At 40.4% G+C, this 20,892-nt stretch overlaps 1 protein-coding gene across 2 annotated transcripts in view; it reads right to left on the reverse strand.

The window, feature by feature from the left end:
* The window catches only part of LOC310927906 (glutamate receptor 3-like), a gene marked incomplete at both ends in the record, with an annotated part of 73,576 nt that overhangs the window by 12,300 nt on the left and 40,384 nt on the right, over window positions 1-20,892 (reverse strand). For both annotated transcript variants that reach the window (XM_083890319.1, XM_083890318.1), the window contains 8 exons: window positions 1,514-1,712; window positions 3,728-4,101; window positions 6,223-6,429; window positions 8,549-8,656; window positions 11,465-11,569; window positions 11,821-11,988; window positions 12,325-12,486; window positions 13,128-13,181. In XM_083890319.1, the coding sequence (XP_083746445.1) occupies window positions 1,514-1,712; window positions 3,728-4,101; window positions 6,223-6,429; window positions 8,549-8,656; window positions 11,465-11,569; window positions 11,821-11,988; window positions 12,325-12,486; window positions 13,128-13,181 (1,377 nt within the window). The remainder of the gene's footprint in view (window positions 1-1,513; window positions 1,713-3,727; window positions 4,102-6,222; window positions 6,430-8,548; window positions 8,657-11,464; window positions 11,570-11,820; window positions 11,989-12,324; window positions 12,487-13,127; window positions 13,182-20,892) is intronic.

The following is a 20,892-nucleotide window of genomic DNA, read 5'->3' on the forward strand; positions in this document are numbered from 1 at the left end:
ATGTTGAATTATTAGTTTTATTAAGTATAAAGCTTTTTTTTAATTACAATATATGCTCCCTTTGCTTAGGGAGCACTTTACTGTAGTGAAGGTAGAAATGAATCTCCAGTACATATAAGCGCAGGTTCCCCCGAGGCTGAGCGGTTTGGTTTATTGAGACCAAGATTGAGTGCGTTATTCCTTGTTGTCAAAAAAAATGCAGAGCTGCAAAAGCATTTAAATTTGGTAGACTTCAATAAAGTTAATGTTGAAACCATAGTGGAATTTGCAACCACTAATATGTAGAAATCATAATTAAGTTTGTGGTTATCAAAGTGGAAATGGGATGATACTTTTAAAATGACTTAAAACAAATGCAATTCTCTTTTCTCTGCTTACTGCCTCAGTAACAGTTAAAGGTCCAGTGTGTAACATTTAGGAGGGTTTATTGGCAGATATTTAATATAATACCCATAAGTATATTTGTATAAGTGTATAATAATTGCTTGAAAATAAAACTGTGTGGGTTTTGTAGCTTGAGAATGGGCCTTTTTTATGTACTTCAGTCAAGAGTCTTAATTGCTAAATGGAGAACGACATCTCGCACTGACACATTTCTACCAAACCACCCAGAGTGTACTTTTTACGAGTTCAAGTCGATGCTTACTCTGCAAATTAAGAAGAACAATATCCTTTTCTAGCATGTGAAGGCCACTGTAGTTCTCTGACACGTGGGTGGGAAAGGTAGGGATGAACAGGGCTTTAGATGCCACTCATTCTTACATACTGCACATGGAATTTCTGTTTTTATTAAACACAGCGTCCCACTGAGTTATGTATACTTATTAAGTATCATATTATTACTGTACTTGTCTTAAATGCTGTATCAGAGTACAATGTGTAATGGTTAATTCAATTTCTCTGACTCAGAGCTAAAACTGCCCATCACCCTATACCTGCCCAGTAGAGAATACCAGGTCCTTTGTGTATAGTGTATTGTATATTGTGTATTGTGTCTAGCCTGAACTGACACCTTCCTACAGCATCCACGGGGAGTCGGCTCCCCAATATCTCCAGTAGACAAAGAGGGGCAAAAACACCGCCTTCAATGGCAGACTCTTTGTCTATTGGAGGAATGCAAAAAGGGGAGTTGCATAGCTACGCCCTGAAAAGGTAGATTCCTTGCCTATTGGAGGAAAGCAAAAGGGTTGTTCAGAAGTTGCTCAGGTATAAATGTGGAGGGCTCACTTTGAGCAAGGTCTTTCTCCAGCAAGGATCACTCCTGTGAAGATTGACCTTTTCCTTGAAATGAAAATAAAAACTTGTCGGACGGCAGAAGTTCTCTGTTTCATTCTTCACCAGCAGCAGAGAAATGTCCACAACAAATGCAATTATAGACATTATTGTTTCTTTCAATAATGACCCGACAGGTCATTAATCAAAACCCACTTTACACTTTTTCAGCATTCGGCCAACATTAACTACAGTTACAGCAACAATGACAGCACAGACGTCGGCCACACGAGACACTCACCCTAAAGAACTCTTTAGTGGAGCCTGAGTCTAATGTCCCGTAGGCAATCTCTGTCTGCTTGGCCAAGTCTTCGGCGCTCTCAATCGGAGAGACCATCCTCTCCACAGTGAGGAAGGCAGCCAGGTTTGCTGTGTAGGACGAGATGATGATGAGGGTGAAGAACCACCACACTCCTCCAACAATACGCCCTGAAAGAGACCTGAGAGGAGGAAGTAAAGCAGACAGACGTGAGAGTAGTGTGCTCCAATCTGTAGGAGGATGTTTTCTTTCTACTTCTCTGCTCAAAGTTTGACACTTTGCCAGACCTCTGTTGCTCCAGAATCGAGCCAAGATCGCTTGGGTTAATTCCACAGCCATATACCATACTATACTGTACTGTTATACTGTGTGCATTTCTTGTCGTCAGTGAATTAAAGCAGGCTGTGAACTTTTCTTTAATGTTGCCAAGTAACTGTAAGCATCTTCTCGTGCCAGGTCATCAGTTTATGAGTCTGATGTTGAGTGGATGCATTTGTTCTTCTTTGATCTGGTTATTAAATGTGAAATGTGACACTGTGCACTACAAATTTAGGCCACAGGGAATACAACCATTGTGGATCACCACAAAACAGCGTGACGAGCCAAACCTCCCTGTCAGACATCCTGTTCTTTGTAAATCCTTCGTAAAGACGGGGGGTGCTTAAGCGTTTGAAACTTTTAGGTCAGTATCCAAAGGAGAAGAATTAGGGGCAGCTGTGGCTATGTAGAACAAAACTTTGACTATAAACTAACTATAGAACAAAAAAAAAACCTTCATTGTAAAAATATTGTGGTCCAAAAAGGTGAATTCTGTGTGTATACTTTTAGAAATAAGGGTTCCAAAAGGGTTCTTCTACAAGGGCTGAGGTTCTACCTGGAACCATTTGCTTCTGAAAAACCCTTTCCCGAAGAAAGGGTTTTTCAAAGGTTCTTGGTAACACTAATGTTCCAGTAAGAACCATTTTGATCCAAAGAACCCCTTAAAACGCTTAAACCCTTAAAGGGTTTTAAAAGGGTTCTTGGTGGAACCCTCCGAAAGGGATCCAGTTGGAACCTTTATAAAAAGGAAAAACAACAATTCATACAATCAGGCAATGTCACTATTTTATCTTCAATTCCTATCAAATTAAAATAATTTGACTTAAATTGTATTAAAAGGTTAGAAAAAAAAATGAGCCAAGTTACTGTGGCAACCCCCCCAAACAAATCCCACAACCCATTTATGGGAATGAATACTCTAGATTACATAAAGTTCTTCATAACTTCTTGTAATCCTACCAACCTGGAAACAGCTGGTCTCTGTTAAGCTTTATTGTGCTCTTGGGCAAGAGTGTAGAATCAGCAGCAAGATCCTCATTTGCTGCTCAATTGATTCACTGGAGACTCATTTCAACTTTGTGTTTTCAGTAAGTCACTTCCTCTGTGCTTCTTTCAGGTTAAGCTCAACTATACACAGTATTTATCCTTCAACATCAAAATCTATATCTGTCAGAAGCCACAATAATATCTCTCAATTCTACCTCACACATGGGACTTTAGATGTTTAAAATGGGTTTTTGTTTGTAGTTGACTGAAATACAAGATAATTAAAAAAAAAACAAAAAAAAAACACAACATCAATTTAATCACAGAATTAAATCTTTTTTTGTCATACATTTTCTCTTACAAAAGAAAGACCATCAAAACAGACAGATGAATGAGATGGAGAGATGAATGGAAGAGCTGCATGAGTGGAAGTACTCATGATCCTGCTGATGGGAGGTTTTTTTTTTTCCACACAAAATAAATTATATGCACCAAATTGATGAGCGTAAAATGGGACATGCAGCAAAAACACGGTAGCCCTCCAAGAGTCATGAGGAATTCAAGCAGCTACTTTGAATGAAATGTAATGACCCCTGTGCATTTTACAGCCCTCAGCATGGTGGATATAAGTTATTTTGGTGATGAGCTGCATCACTGGCAGCATGCAGCTCCAAAGAATGAACCAAAGATGTACAGTAGCATGAGGCTTTTTTTATGAGGGAGGAAAGTGCATTGAAGTGAGGCATGAGTGTAGGTGGAGAGCAATATAACCAAAGCTCAAAATAACCCATATGCACCATGGTAGGATGGAAATGTACATTTGGGACTATAAAATGCAGAGAGATGACGAGGACAACTGGGAGTTGGTGAAGAATGAACACAACAACCAACCTTGGCGAGATATCGCATCCTTGCTGCATGAAGGCACCCAGGGAGAACCACAGGCTATTAAAAATCCCAAAGTCGTTTGGAGGGTCGGGGGGGCTCTGAGGGTCTTTGGCCTCATCGTTCTCGTCCAGATGCCACTCATACGGGCTGAAACGGCTCACCAGGAAGAGCACCACACTCACGCCAATATAGGCAAAAACTATACACATCCAAATCTCATAGGCCAGTGGGTCCAGGAAAGAAAACACCCCGGGCTTGGACTTTTGGGGCTTCTTAATCATAATGGAGATGCCCAAGCTCATGAAGGGCTTAGAGAAGTCTATCACTTCCTCTCGCACCAGCGTTATTGTTAGAGGAGCCACAGCTATGTCAGCTCTCTGTGAAAATGAGAACACGCACACTGTATGTTAGTCCAACAGATGAAATCACACATATCCATCAATGTATTAAAGGTCCAGTGTGGGAAAATTCAGGATTATCGGCAAAGTATGTTGATGTGTAAAATTGGCTTTCATAGCCTTAGAATAAGGCTTTCTAAAGCAATCTGAAGGGATAAGGAAGCAAAAGCTCACTATAAGAATTAAAACGAACAGCTCTGCCCACATAAACTCGATAAAGCAATGGAGAATAAGGAGTAAACAGTGCAGAGTGGGAGTGTGGACAAAGTTGTAAAGGTGTTTATATACTTTCTGGTATGTGAAGGCCACCGTAGTTCCCTGATGCACTTGGAAAAAGTGGATTCTTACACACTGGACCTTAAAATGTCGTTTAAATGCAGGAAAAACTATTGTTCATTCACACTGCCGTATGATCACATAAACATGGTCACGCATTTAGTTTCAAAGTGTATTCAGGGAATAAAGAGAAGAAGCTGCTGCCATTTAAATGTGAGTCACTCAGCTTTGGAGTTGGTTAATGTCTTTGTCTCCATCCAAATCTCCTCCATGAATCAAGCAGAGGGTTTGGAAGACTGAGGAGGTGGGGATTGTGTAAGGAGTCCATGAAATGTGAATCAGCCTGTTCAATTCACCTCCATCAGATCCTCTGCAACGCCTGACAGGCTCATTAATTAGCATCTCACTGCAGTGACAAACGCTTACAGTGAGATTCTTTGAGGGGAGGAGTGGTATTATAACTGGGCCACACTCCGACTAAAAACATAAGAAAACAGAACAAAAAAAGAATATTTGACCTAGGTGATTCATTTATTAGATTAGGAGGGATTGCAATTGAATGCAGCTGCCTATTATTTACTCTGGTATGAGTTCATTAACATTTGACAGGCTAATCAATGGCAATTCACTGTTAATGCAAAAACACAGCTAAGGGCTTGTAATGGCCATTTCACTCACTACAGAAGGTCATTTCTGTTTATCTAAGCTATTAATACTGGTGTACGCATAACTGCAGATATTGAACGAAGAAATCAGCACTGTAGCACTGTTTGAATGAAGGATTGTCAGGACTCCACTGTGCCGTGTGAGGAATTTTAACATTCGTTCGGCGGCTGAGGTCTCATAAATGATGCAGAATCATCTGGTTAAAGCCAGTTCAAGTGTGAGGGAGCCACGAGACAGATGATAAAACAGAAAAGTTTAGAAAATTCTTTAAATAAATGAGAATAAATATGAACTTTTCTGCTCTGATCTCTGAGCGCTCAATGACAACAGCTTTCACAATCACTGAGTTGGCTGAACATGGCAGACAAGAAGCTGATAAACATATTTTATAGCATTTTTACATGTTAATGTTCACTTTAAAGGGGTCATATTATACCCTATTAACATGTCTGTGACATGCTTTGGCCAAAATACCATAAGGATGAAGCACCACAGCAGTTCAATCACCCTGCCAAAACAGCCCTGTTCAGAAGGCTCGGTTTAGTAGTATCTCTTTAGGTCCACCTTAAAAAAACTGAAACTTAAGGGACAGGAAATGACATCAGCCACAGAGGCTACTGGGAGCTCACAGCAGTTAGCATTTGGAAAAGTGATCATTTGCAGGCTCTAGCAGGCACATTGCCGTCATATATAACATGTATCCACTGGACAGATAAATCCTCTGAGGCTGGAAGTTTGTGTAGAACTCTGTGCTGCACTGTGGAGCCAAGAATAGAACTTTTCGCGGACTTCTGGTTTTTGGATACCATTGCCCTCGCCAGCGTGTTTTACGGACTAAGCGGAGCCGTGCGAGACAACAATTCCAGGAATTTAGCGTCTTGTGACGTCCCAATAAGCGCGGAAGTCAACATCGCGTGTTTTATCTCCTGTACTTAGACTGAGGAGGACCACAAAAACACGAGTGACTCATCTTTTTTCACACTTTGCCGACTGATAGGGCCTCCAGAGTACCAAGTATAAGGATTTAAATGATTAAAAAGATGATTTTGCATAATATGTCCCCTTTAAACATGAAAATATGTGTACTGAAATTGTGCCTGAGCAAACCTGAGGGTTAAGAAGAAGGTGAAAAACCCCTCCTCTCTTAAAGACACTTACCCCATAAACCAGTTCACCCACCATCCCGTTCCACGTCTTGGTCTCTGGATCTCTGGCACCGTACTTCCCATCTGGCACTATTGACAGCTTATATTTTATGCCCACATGTTTCGCAATTTCAGAAGCTAAATCGACACAGTAGCCTTCATATCTGTCATTCCCATCCATCTGCATATAGTTTTTCTTGTACATCACGTATGGAGCTTCCTGTTAATTAAACAGAGTTTTGAGTTCATGGCACAGAATGCACAAACAAAACAACATCGTGGGCCTTGACTGGTATTGTAGCATTCACACATGCGGGAATGACAGAAGGACACAAAGGGAACATAGAAAAAAGACAAACAAAGCAGAGGTTAAATGCGTCAGTTACGGGCAAGTTACTGTGGGACAAAAAGCAGGTCACTGCTGGAGTTAAAGAGGCCACCTGGGCCGGCGGGGGACGCATGTAAAACATATAAAAAAGGAGGCGAAGCAGGACATCAAGGCTCCCTCATGCTATGCTCATCCAAAATCTAAATCTGTGGAAATGGGCAACAGACAGAGGCGGGGGGGGGGTTGGGTTTACATGTGCTTTGCATCAGCATCGCACAAGTGGAGGACAAGTCAAATGGAGCACTTTTCCAGTTCATAAAATAAATGTCAGTGACAGCATTGAACGTCGAGATTTACTCATTAATTTGACAACTATTAAGTGTACAATATGTGTAAGCCACCTCAGAAAAGCACTGGCCAGACTTTACGTTGTTGTTTAATTTCCCTCCACAGCATCTCTGTATGTCCTCTAACCTTTAAAACATGTTTGCCATTTTCTTTAGAAACTTGTGTCATCTTGGAAAAGTCAGCGATGGGGTTTCAGTTTGTCACACAGCATGTACAGTACATGTTCTAGAAATCATCCTCAGTGCTACATGATGCCTTTATAATATTATAACATCTACAGTTGTTTCTCTTCCTCTTGTCCTTCACCTTCATTTCCATTGTGAAGATATGTGCAATGTTATAAAAGATAAAAAAAATATGAAAGATTCACATGCTATAATAATAGCGTGGTCTTTCATTGGACATGAACAGTGAATATTTAAAGTTATGAAACACACAAAAAACAAAATGAAGTCATGAAATGACTATAATACTCAACTAAAGAGTTGTCTTAAAGGTGCATTATGTAATAAATCTAAAGCAACTGGCCATAAAATCCTCCTAATATGTCACAGAGACTCAGGAATAATGTTCATATAACAAACTGAACTCACCAACTACAACAGTACAGACAAAATATTTGCATTAAAAAAAATATTTTGCAGACTGCAAATCATGTTTATGTTTTGGCATGTGGCGCCACCTACCGCCGTCTACCAATTATGGCAGGCAGTAGAGTCTCAGCTGCCGAGCAACCACGGGTTGCCAGTTACGTGAGAAAAGGAAACCTAAAAGACCTCGGTATTTTGAATTTGAATGTAGTAACTGTTTTTGGCCACATTCTTACATATGGCACCTTTAAATCAAAGCAAAGGCATGGCAGTGACAAAAAAAAATGTGGTGACACATCTCTCCCTATTTCTCTTCCCTCACTCTGACTGTGTGGTCATGAAGATAATGAGTATTTGAAGACTTAAATGAGAATGTATGGCTATTACATTCTGAATTTGCCTAGGATGAAAACATCATAGACAAAGTCAGAAAGAACACGACGCCATGATTTTAAATGTAAGATAAGGAGCACCTTATCGTACATTTAAAAATGGCTGATGATGACTGTCACTGATCTAACTATCACTGTCTCTACACCTGAGCCTAATTTAAACAAATCTAATAACATGACTCAGTGCCAGGCGCTTTGTTAACGTGAAGCAAATTTGAACACAGAGAAATAAACAGCCATAGGTTTCCACCTTTGTTTGTTTATGTCCTTTTGTGCAGATCATTTCATCTCCAATCACTGAGGCTCAACCGACTGGACCATCTGTCCACAGCGTCACTGACATTTTACTTAATGAGGGGGAAACATTTTTACTTACGTATGCACTGAATGTGAATGTGATGGAGCCTATCTCTACATTTTATCGTTACCAAAGCCGTTATTGTGACGTCACTACTACGACAGCCCACCCTAATATAAAAAAATCAAAATGCTTTGGCACCCACACGGATACAGTTGAAACACTCTTGGTGAATCGACTGTTTCAACATGTAGTGAGTGGATGGAAAGCAACAGAAAACAAAATAATTCTACCCTCCTAGGACAGATTGCAACAAAGGACACCTTGACCTTGAGTGGCAGAAATCTTAAAGTGAAACATTTAAAACCTGCTCAAGTGTGTACCATAATAGTAGTGACCACAATTGTTCGGTTTTCCACAGAAGAGGACTCGTTGGTGACCTGTTGATCCATTATATATACAAATTTTTCGTATTCGTTCCAGTAGCCGATCTGAAAATGATACAAAGGTTCACAGTTATTGCAAGAAGCAGAGGGAGATTTTTCACAGTACAGCCTCCCAAGTGGGTGTGAATCGGTCGCTTCTATGTGTATAACAGAATTGTTTTTGTGTGTGTGCTGCTTTTGCCCAACATATATTTTCTCTCCCAGAAAAAGAAGCTTGTAGTGGTGTTTCTCACTTCACCTGAGCTACACTCAGCAGAGTAGGAGTAATCTATTCCTGGCTCAGCAAATGTTCTCTCTTATATAAGAGGAGAGCAGCACCAATGTACGAGAACACTGATAAATTTAATAAAAATGCTATAATTGTAAAAAAAATGTGCCTTATCTCGCGTATGCAGGAGGTTGTTCTCGTGCTCTATTTATAAAACACATACAGAACAATAAAGACAAAAAAACAATTGGTGGCCTGTGTCTGCAAAACCCAAGATGATTCCCGGAGCTGCATTATGTTTATTTCTGTCACACACGGGTGAATTCAGCCAAGAAAAACAATCCATGTCTGGAACACACAGTACTCACTCAGTTGTCACTGCAGATTTCCTCGCACTGTATCTGGATATAAGGTTCCGCTGTGATGTACGTTGACCTGTGAGCTGAGCTATGTGGACCACTATTGTGAAGGGTCAGGGTCATGAAGCTGGCCTCTACACCAACATTGTGTGTCTGTGTATGTATGTTCAGACATTGTTTTTGCTTTTGGTTTGCCTAATTACAGCAGAGTAGAGGGAACAATTAGCTCACATTATATTGAGATATATCAACATATGTGGAGTCCCTGTGAAATGGATTCAGAGATTTGGATCTAAGACATTATACAGGTTAGAAAATATTTCTGAGAGTGCCTAAAAATATTGTGTACTTAACTTACTATCGGCTTAAAGGTGCATTATGTAATAAATCTAAATCAACTGGTCATAAAATCCTCCTAATATGTCACAGAGACTCAGGAATAATGTTCATATAACAAACTGAACTCACCAACAACAACAGTACAGACAAAATATTTGCATTAAAAACATATTTTGCAGACTGGAAATCATGTTTATGTTTTGAAATCATGTTTTGGCATGTGGCGCCACCTACCGCCGTCTACCAATCATTGCAATCAGTAGAGTCTCAGCTGCCGAGCAACCACGGGTTGCCACTTACACAGAAAATGAAACCCAAAAGACCTCTGTATTTTGAATTTGAATGTAGTAACCGTTTTTGGTCACTTTCTTACATATGGCACCTTTAAACATGACTCGATGACACAATTGAGCCACCACTACAGGCTAAGGCCCAGTCCCAATTCTCTCACTTGCTCTGAGAACACTGGCTATGAGTTCCCTCCACAGTAAAGTCCCCTCAATGAGGAAAGTGCAAGGGAAGATGTTCCCCTAAGAAATGGGACACCACTAGTTTGCAAATTAGCGTAGCGAATGTGTTCCCTACATCACAGGTATCATCGACGTGTCTGATTTCACCCGAGTCCAGTAGATGGCGTTGATGGACATTGCCTGTGAACTGCAATACCACCATATAGAACTTCCAACAGAGCTATGTTGATTTATCTTTTGCTAAATCAACGGAGAAGAAATATGCTAAACAGAACATGACACACACACCCCGGTCATGGGCAGACTCTTGCGAAGCATATTTACGAACGTCGTCAAATAACGATTTTCAAACTATAACTTAACAGTCTGTATACATCTAACTAACACATTCCAACACGTTTCAGACTTTTATTTGCGAATATATTCCGTTTGCATATCGGCGTTTGCACCAGTAGCCGCCATATTGTTCCAGAAAATCGCCGCTGGCTAAGTGTGCAAGGCATCATGGGATACTCCCTTGCCCGCAAACCTGGTCCAGAGCTGACTTGGTGGTGAGGGGCATTTTTAGGGGAAGATAGGCACTTCCCCTTGCTTCCTAAAGTATTGGGACATCCTACACCCTCGCTGGAATGCGCAAAACCTAGGGCAAGGGCTCAAATCTAGGGCTAGGGTTTGAATTGGGACAGGCCCTAAGCCCTGCTCCGTTAGCTTTGAGTCATTATCTTAGTTGCTAACAGCAGAGTTTTGGATTAAAACACGTGATAGTGAGACATAACACATAAGGGAAGACATTATAAATGCTCATGGCTGTTTGAAGTGGATGTTGTTTTTGCTTCAGCTGCTGGTTCTGGTTTTCATATAGTGCAGGCTATAGATTGTGTTGTTAGCATGAAGCTAAAGTGGTCGTTGCAATTGCTTTTTATACCTAATTTTAGATAATTAACAATTCTTATAATCTTCCAAATTCACAAGAATAGTTTTAAGACAACATTATGGTGTTAGGACACATTTAGGACAAGTTTTGCTAATAATTAAACCAGGGGTCTCAAAGTCAAATGATCTGGGGGCCCCCAGAGCATCAAAACTGGTTAGTAGGGTTTTTTTTTTTTTTTTAGATAAAGCAACTTTTCAGTAGAGACGTGTGATATGATATTAAAACTATGACACAATTCATCACGGTTTTGCTGTACGATATCTGTGACAAAATTTCACAGAATTTCAAAATAAACCGAGAGTTTGAGACCTCTGATTTAAATGTACTACTGAAAATAACACTTTATCATCCAAGGATTAATATATGTGTTTAAGAACAGAGTGTTTTGTTAATGGTGGTGGAGATAATCATTCAGCATCTACATTAACAGACTCTGACAAGTACTACATCTGTCAAGCTAAGTAGCTAAACGACACCTGTCCAAGCTTGTGGGGAAAAAATGGACACACTGCAGCATGTTTCTAAGGTCATATGCCCACTTACCTTCCTGGGGCCTCCTGACTTCATCTCATACACGTCGATTGTGTAATTAGATCGTCGGCCGAATGTGTCAAACTGGATGTTTCCTGTCATACCTTGTACTTGGACCTGCCAAGCAGCGAGAAAATAATGACGACACATGTTAATTACACAAGCAAGTGTTTGTAATATACAGCATTGTGTTCTAAATAATATAAGGAGCAGAGCATGTGAATGGACTGGAGCAGGATTGATGGATTTTGACCAGAGCGTGGAAATGGAGCATTACCTGAACTCTTTCACTTACACCATATGAATGAATACTCAGATAAAATTCATGCATGCAAGTTTTAAAGACAGCTAATGCCCTCTGGCCTTACCATTTTGAGGGCTCTCTCTATGTCAATGCCTTGGCTCCAGGGCACAGCAGGGTTGGCAAGGCAGTCACCTGCACTCCCCCTGCGAGACACATCCACTCGCTGTCGCCGAAGGTAGCGGAAAGCCTCTGCGATCACGAAGATGGCGTCGTGGGTCAACGCTGATGTGTACTGCAATAAAGGCCACAAGAAATCATAGTGACAACATTCAGTTAACAGTGAGTGATTCAGTGAACAGTGCCACTGATGAAAGTAAGGAAATCACAGCCTCACATCGTGATTGACATAGAAATTGTCAGAGTATGAAAACAGCCTCTATTCAAGGATGAGTAAGTGGAGAGTTATTTTAGCAACAACTCAGAAATGATTGAGAATGACATATTTTCTCTGGTTTCAGCAGAATTATACCTTAAAACCTAGAAGAAGCAGGGGCGAGAAAGAAAGTGGGGTCTTTGAAGATGGTAAATTAAAATGTAAATGCAGAAAGCGGCAACATGCTTCACGGACCTTCAGAGGAGTATTTTTGGCTTCTGGAAATTCTCTTTCATCCAAGCGCTCCCAGCGCTGGAGGAACTGCTGGACGATGGTGCTGTCTGGGTTGATGATCTGGAAGCCTGTGATGTTGGCTCCACCAGAAAAGACTCTATCCAGGCTCACATTGGAAAAGCCCTGAGAGCAAAGTGCAACAATATTGGAATGATTGCCTTTTTTAGTACATAGTCGTCAAATATTAGGAGGATTTTAAAGGCCATAGAATAAAAATAGTTTGAAGCATATAGCCACCTATCTCCATGCCCTCAGAAAATATCAATGTCATGATATTGTTAGAAAATTAACAGATCTTTTCACAGGGTGGCAGCACCAAGTTTTTACATTTCTGAGGGTCATTGAATGCACCTCGTGGTTGGATCCTGTATTGTTTGTTGTTGGGAGTGGAGCATTGTCCTAAACAGTTGTTATGGTTATTTATCATCAGCAGAAAAATCACATCGTAAACACGTCAGCAAAAGTGCCCTTTAAATGAGCAAATATATAGCAATTGACAAATCACTTGCTATGGACTTGCTATGATCTGTGTTTTCACATGATGACATAAACAGCACAGATACTGATCGGTTGTAAAATGTCATAACTGAACAAATTAATCAGATGAAACATTTAATTGCTCAACTTTACTCAATTGGAAATCTAACATAAGTACTTATTGGGAAAACTACAGTCAGCTCGACTATGCTGTTAAGAGAGTTACATGCCTTCGTACTGTATTGCATCAGTGTTGTGTTGAATTTAATATTTTTAAGCTCTCTCACCAAGTTGGCAAGGATGTAGTGGTATCCTCTGCTGTTTTTTCCCGTGGTCACCACCTACAAGTCGCAGGAGGAGAGGTCGACACAGTGAGTCACATATACATCTGAGAACATTTAGAGAGGTCGAGATTATAACATAGACCTTCAGTTTCATAACACACACGCAAAGTAGTTAGTGAGAGAGAGATTTTAAAGCTACGTTTGCACAGTCATGAAAGCATAATGTGGGTTTTTTTGTATGTGACACACATGAGAGGGCAGAACGTGTGATGACAGTGCTTGTTCCTTTCCATTAACTTCAACATATAAAATAAGGTCAAGGCTCCAGCATACTTACTTCCCTCCCTCCCTCTGCAGCTGCCTCTGCTCTACAGTCTCCCTCTTTCTGCACAAGAGACTTAATTAATTCCAAAAATCATTGTACAGCACCTGCCTGCAGACGCAGAGAGAGAGCTGCACGCACTGATTTCTTTTACGCTTCTCCACCAGCCAAGCCGCTCTCCCTCACTTCTTCTCGCCTCTATTCTGATTCTCTTCTGCCAAGTTCAGAGCTTCAAAAACATACTGTGGGGGTGGAGAGTTGTTTGTTTTTTTTTTCCTCCCCTGTCTTTTCACTTTCTACTCTCGCCCACAACTTTATACTCAGTACACTGAGGCACTGAATCCTTTACATGTTAAATTCCAGAGAGAAAGTGGGAAAAAAAAGAGTTATGCTGAAGTGATTCCATAAATAATTTGAATATAGATGAGGGAAAAAACAAAGGCAGACATCCCCTCATTGTTTTACACATCTTTTTGAATGTGAAATGAATCTGCAGCCTCACACCTGTGCACTTTGAAATCCTCTGTTTATATCCGTGCCTCAGTGTCTTATGTACGTGCATTGTCAGAGTGATTAAATGTCTTATTTTCCAAGGTTGCACCTCTGACTGGTTTACACACTCTGAGCAATTTCACCAATAAAGCCAATTAACCTTCCCATGAAATGCAAAATGACTCACTGTGCATTTTGCATCTCCACATCACTGACTTTAAAAAAAAAAGAAAAAAAAAAAGCACCACTTCCCCCCTGTTTTTCATGAGCAAATATTCCTAGAAGCTCCTCCGTGCTTTTTGTCATGAAATGCTTTTCATTTGCTATTCATTCATGTGAGAGAAAGCCACACTGACCCAAGAGCAAGCACACAGCGAGCACTTAATGAAGCTGTGGCGAACTACAGCTCCTGTCTGTCAGCAGTGCACAGGCAGAAAGCACAAGACTCCATACGGATATGGGAAATATATATATATTATTGTCAAACACTGCAATAAAATCACTCACGGCGGGTCAATTGTGGTGAATTACCATTATTTTATGTAGCTAAATACAGACACTGTGGTTTATTTTAAGTGCCTTAAAGAGGAAGGCTGCATGTTTCCAGTCAATCCAAGACTTCAGGATTTATAATGATCTTATTTTAAGCCAAGCCTTAAACTAAATATAGAAAATATATTGTTGCAATTTTCTGACAGATATTGCAAATGTATGATTTGCGATGCAACAGTCACAAAAATTAAAATTGTAATTTGCACAATAATATCGGAGCCAATCATTTATAGGCAGATAATGGAGATTTAAAAAAATATATATATTATTCAGATGATGTAATCTAATAAGATAAAACACGATTGTGCCTGTTGTGATTCAACTTTGTAATTGGTTAGAAAATATTAATACAAATTATTAATTAATTTTAATAATTAATTTTGTTATTAATTCTCTTCAAACCCTTGCACGGGGCACCATTATGTTGTGGTTCAACAGTGCCTCCATCAAAACATGGACGACTGAATATTATTCTTTTTCAAGCATGAACACTGAAAAAAGAGGTATGATGAATTGCGTTTATTAATATATTAATGTGTCCTCAGTAAGATGTTTTTGGAACATGACATTTTATACCACTTTTGGTAACATAAGTAATCATTTTAGCTGAACTGTTTCCTCTGTTTTGGGAAGCTTGAAGAAAAAGCTTACAGACACAAACCAAATGAAGGCAACGTCCATTCAAAAAATATATTCACACAAGCATTTTTACAATTATCGCAATAATATGGTAAATTGGAAAATGTTCTTGATTGTTAATGTTTTATTTAATGCCCTAAAAACAATTCAAAAACAAACAGCAAGCAGTTTTTACAAGAAAATGTGTGGTATACTGAATGCTCTGGTGGAGGATGATTCAGTGTGGAGTTTCTCTCGACTTGATATTGCTGCACTGCAAACATAGCAGCATGTGGTCGTAAGACATTTTTTTTTTTAGGATTGTGATGCTTCAATCTCACATTTCCAAGGGATTTTTTGTGAGTATATGAAACCAAAAGTAACCCAGAGGAGGTCAGAGTCTTCCATGTCGAGGACTCGTATCTTTTTATTGGTCAAAATCAATTTCTCAGACAGGTGAGGGGGGAAAAAAATACCTGCAAAAGCAACCTGCGGTTCCAATCATACTGACAAGCGACTACAGTTTAATGCTCATTGAATGTAAACAATCTAAACTGGTTTCTACAGTAAATCTGGCAAAAGTCCTGTTCATTTTAAAGAAATCGTTAATTAAAGTCATTGTAGTCGACAGCCAGGTTGGCACAAAAATGGTCGCCATTTATTTAGTCTGAATTAATCTGGAGAGAGACATTACTGGCACAGCCATTGCACGACTGCATGCAATGCATATAATCAATTAAAATAATAATAAAAAATACGGGCAAATTGCAGCGTTTTTAACCAGAAGTGCTTTCTTACTTTGCATGATGTCCAGTCTGATGATTTCATGCTCTTGCACTGATCGACCACATGTCAGTAATGTACCAAGAAAAATAAACAGAAAAACTGGACACAGAAATATGTCCATTTTAAAATATGCAAATATCAGCTATATATAGATAATATGAAGCCACAGCCTGGGCATGTTGATTAGTGTAGTTGCGATTTTACACCTTTACAAACATACTTATGTGTACTATATTCAATTACTGCCAATAAACTATCCTAAATGTTGCACACTTGATATTTAACTGGTTGTAAAACGTGCAACACGACTGAATGAACTTGATAAAACAAGCTCAGCGTCCAGACTCCTGCTACAAACATTAGTTTTCAGCTCTTTATTAAGGATATAATCAGACATATGAGGTAGTCTGGTGTGGAGGAGGCAAACTGTGACAGACAGACAGAAAAGGAGGGAGAGCAGTTGTCTCAGGTCCCGTCCACAGGACTCCTGTCGCCCGAACAGGTCTGTGCTGTGCTTGTTGCTGGGCTGAGCAGGACCGAGCTGCAGCACGATCAGTCTAAATATTCCTGTGGGAATTCAAGCTAATTGAGCAGACTGGAGCCACAGTCCTGTGCCGAGCTGGACGTCTGCCAAAGTGACTTCAGGAGGATTTGACTCTCTTCCCACTGATGAAAGCATCTCTTTGTTGCAGTGATTTGCCTGCTGCCTCCTTCAGAGCCGGTACGGACATCGCAAAGTCGCCAGTTGACTAATTATTGTTATGTTACGCAAAACAATTTAAAGACGCACTATGTAATTTTTGATCATTTGTGGTAGTCTGCTTCTATTTGGTACAACGTAACATTCAGCATCTTTCATCTGAAAACATGCTCCATCAGCCAACACTATCAGACCTGACTGAGGGAGCATTTGTATGTATACAGCAGCAGTGCAGGGGCAGATGGGGGCAAAAAAACATTTATTCCTTCAACCTGCTGCGTTTTTTTTTTAGAAGTATAATTCATTTCTAACACTTTGCATGAGCACATATCTGTGTTTTCAGTCACATTACAACTTGTTTGTCGGCATCTTGCATTAAGGCCACATTATACTTCTCCGACTGCGTAATGCGTTATCTGACTGCGTAACCACGGAGACCCCTCGAGCCTTCATAGTTCTCCGTCGTGGTGCCGGATACGCACTGCAATTTCCAGCCCGAACAATAGGGGTCGCTACGCAAGGTTGTTGTGCTTTTGGCTACAGTGAGCAATGGCGTCCGAGAGAGAAAGACTATTGTTGTTGTTGCAGCGGAATAACATTGAAACAGTGGCTGTTTCTCACTTTTCTGTGTCCCTGTGTCATTTGAGGCGTGAAATTAGCCATTTAGAGTCTAAATGTGTGGTTTGTGTGTTAAGATATGACGTATTTATAGTTTGGCAGCGACGTTGTCGGCGGTGATCAGCTCCGCCTCTGTGGACGCTCGGTGCGCACAGTGGCCGGCACAGAGCAGCATTATCTCGGCCTGTCCTGAGGACCAATCGCAGCTCTTGCCGTCTCCGTTGTCCCTTGACGGAGTGACGGACACTTAAAAAATATTTCGTGCAGCCGGAGACAATGCAGAGGCTCTGCAACAGCCTCTCTGGCAACGTAGTCTCCGTAACCTACGTAGAGCACTTTACGCAATTGACACCAACTAAACATCACTATACTGCAAAACACAAAGAGAGTTGTTTGGAGCTGCTATCCTGAGTTACAATTGCTTTTCTATCATTTAAACCAGTCTCATCTTATGGCATCAATAAGGCCCAGAGAACTACTGCCTACTGGTTATTCTCTAAAGCCTGGAGATGATTGTGTCTGAAGATCCCAGTAGTGATACATCAGTAGTTTCTGAAATACTCAGACCAGCCCATCTGGCACCTGCAACTATGCAATGTTCACTTAAATCATCTTTCTTCCTCATTCTGATATTTGATTTAATCTACAGCAGGTCCTCTTGCTAATACAGGTCTGAATTCCCTAATCAAAACACAGAAAACTAATTTGATTGGCAATTGAACAGGTATATCTAATAAAGTGACGAGTGGGAGTATGTATAACACCAAAATCAATAACTTTCACATTAATTATTAATTAACATGGAAAAACATGCGTGAGTTTATCTTTTTGTGGTAGCTACATGCTTAACTACACAGCCTTTTTACTGAATGCCAATTTCAGCAAAATAAAGAAAAAAAGTACAATTTTGTGATGTTCCTACAGTGTTTACTACAGCTGCCAACTCTCCTGTCTCCTGAGTGTTTGATGATGTTTTTCACTGAGGTTGCTTTTAACCAGAACTTTCTCTTGGGTCTCCTTCAAACGTCTGTGCTACAAAGGCAGCGGCACAAAAACATCCTTTATTACTGTCAACATTTTTTGGGTTTTTGAGGAGCCCTGTTGTCTTTTTTGTAGTTCAAGTTAAGACAAGGGAAATGAAGGCCTAAGCACAGACAGTTCTCTTGTTGTTGTGGAGGTTTATTTGTTTCTGTTCAAGCAGAACATTACATCTGACCTTATGAGGAAGGCTTAAGCACACAATAAAACTGCTATGGACAACTATGTTAGGAAGCTAAGAAATTACCTCTCTCTCCTGATCCTATTTATAGGAGACCTAATATGAATATGTCATGTCCTATTAGTTTTATAGTTTTATTCATCACAGTTGTAACTGTTATGTTCCTTAGTCCTTAGTTTGTTTTTGGCCAGCACATTAGCTTTGTGGTGGAGCGAATTGTCTTTCAACTTGAAGGTTGTCGGTTTGATTCATTCGGATACCTGAGGCGGTATCTGAATGGGCATCAAAGATCAGCGAAGATGAAAGTGTGAGTGAAAGGCAAAACTGTAGTGTAAAGCAGCTTTGAGTAGTCATCAAGACTAGAAACGCGCTATGAAGATACAGACCATTTACAGTAATTAAGGGTGATTTCACACCTTCAGCATTTGGTGCGCACCAAATGTGTTTGGTCCCTTGGTTCGCACCCAATCAAACGGTCCGAGACCTGCCTGAAGGGGTGATCTCGGACCGCTTTATCTGCCCTACTTTGGTATGGTCCCTCTGGTGTGAAAGCAACCAAACCAAATGGGAGTTAGGGTGTATTCCAATTCCTTGCTTAACCCTCAATCTTAACCCTCAATCTCAAAAATGCGCTCCCTCTAGTGCAAGTGCTGTCCCGATTCTCAGAAAAATTAAGTTGAGGGGCAATTTTAAGGGCTGTATCGCCCTCAATATTGAGATTTTCCGACACCACCCTTGGGAGCAAGGGCTACCCAGAATGCATTGCGTGTTTTCACATAACAAAGATGGCGTCGAAAGCAGCGAAGCGAGTATTTTCTTTGTTACTAGAGATATAAAAAAGATGAAAACCATTGTATTATCTTAGTTTAGGCCCATTTAATGGATTACTGACTTCATTGTTGCGTAACATTTATTTTTATTTTACGATCTTTTGTCAATAGTCGGCCGGTGCTCACACGCGATCGTTCGCTATCGTTTACCCTTCAATAAGCCGTGGTGTGTGGTAACTGTCAGCTGAATATGTCCGTGGTTGTGGTATTTGTATGAGTATCATCTTATAACTAACTGACAACCTAATAACGACTGAAATAAAATAATAAATAAATAATCGTGATATAATGTGTTCTTCTTCTTCTTCTTTGGAGTTGACAGACTGGACGCAGCTTTCGCGTTATTCTGCCCCCTACAGTCTGAAGACGTATCTGCATTTAAGGGGTGTCCCATTTCTAAGTGACAAAATAACCCTAAACACTTGGTTTTGAGGGCCAGTTAAGATAAGGGTTGAGCTTGAGGGATGGAATTGTATGGCGTCATTATAGTGCCATATTCCGCGAGCATAAAAACATAATCAGCGAGCAGAAAGACCACTCTCCGCGCGCTCGCGAACACTCTCCGCGCGCTCGCGAACACTCTCCGCGCGCTCGCGAACTCTCTCCGCGCGCTCGCGATCTCTCTCCGCGCGCTCGCGATCTCTCTCCGCACGCTCGCGGTCACTCTCTACGCTCTCGCTGTTTCTCTCTATAACTTCTGCTCGCTCGACTTTGCTGACTTTTGGCACTGGGGGGCGGGTATTGAATAGACGCCCCGTAACACCCCTCCTTTCTGATTGGTCACTTAAACGCCTGGGTCAGAGCCAATCCGAGGCAGAGTAGGGCGGGTCATCATTGCAGTTGGTGGCAGAAGAATGTGATTTAGAACGGCGGACGGAGATGTCAGAGAAAAAAGTGAAAGAATGAGTAGTATAAATAAAATTGACTTTTTCAAAACTACTCATTCTTTCACTTAATTAAAATGAAAAAGAAAAGGACATTTTAATAAAAATGAAAAAGACAAGGAGATTTTAATAAAATAGGTTGATTGATTGATTTATTATTCTTAACATGAAATGCAAATGCATTTCAGTTTAAATGTTAGACACGTTTTGCTTCCATAGAAACTGTTGGAGCTATTTATTTATTGTTATTATTTAGTGCTGTTTAGTTTAGTATTTTTGTTTAGTGAGTAGTTAGTTTTGGTTATTCTGTGCAACAGTGGCCTTTTGATTCACATAATTTGAAGTTTGATTTGAAATCATTATTTGTTTGACAAACGGCCACTACAGAAACTATGGGAACTATGAAAGTCTAGTCTGTTTTGATAACCCATGTGCTTTGATTTCAAGGAGCCTCCATCCTCCCTTGAAGCAAGTTCTTAATTTAAATATCTGTCTGTTCCTCTACTTACTTATTTTTTCTCCGTTCTAAATCACATTCTTCTGCCACCAACTGCAATGATGACCCGCCCTACTCTGCCTCGGATTGGCTCTGACCCAGGCGTTTAAGTGACCAATCAGAAAGGGGGGGTGTTACGGGGCGTCTATTCAATACCCGCCCCCCAGTGCCAAAAGTCAGCAAAGTCGAGCGAGCAGAAGTTATAGAGAGAAACAGCGAGAGCGTAGAGAGTGACCGCGAGCGTGCGGAGA

Source organism: Microchirus variegatus (genome assembly GCF_963457635.1).
Source record: "Microchirus variegatus genome assembly, chromosome: 5".
Classification (NCBI taxonomy): domain Eukaryota; kingdom Metazoa; phylum Chordata; class Actinopteri; order Pleuronectiformes; family Soleidae; genus Microchirus; species Microchirus variegatus.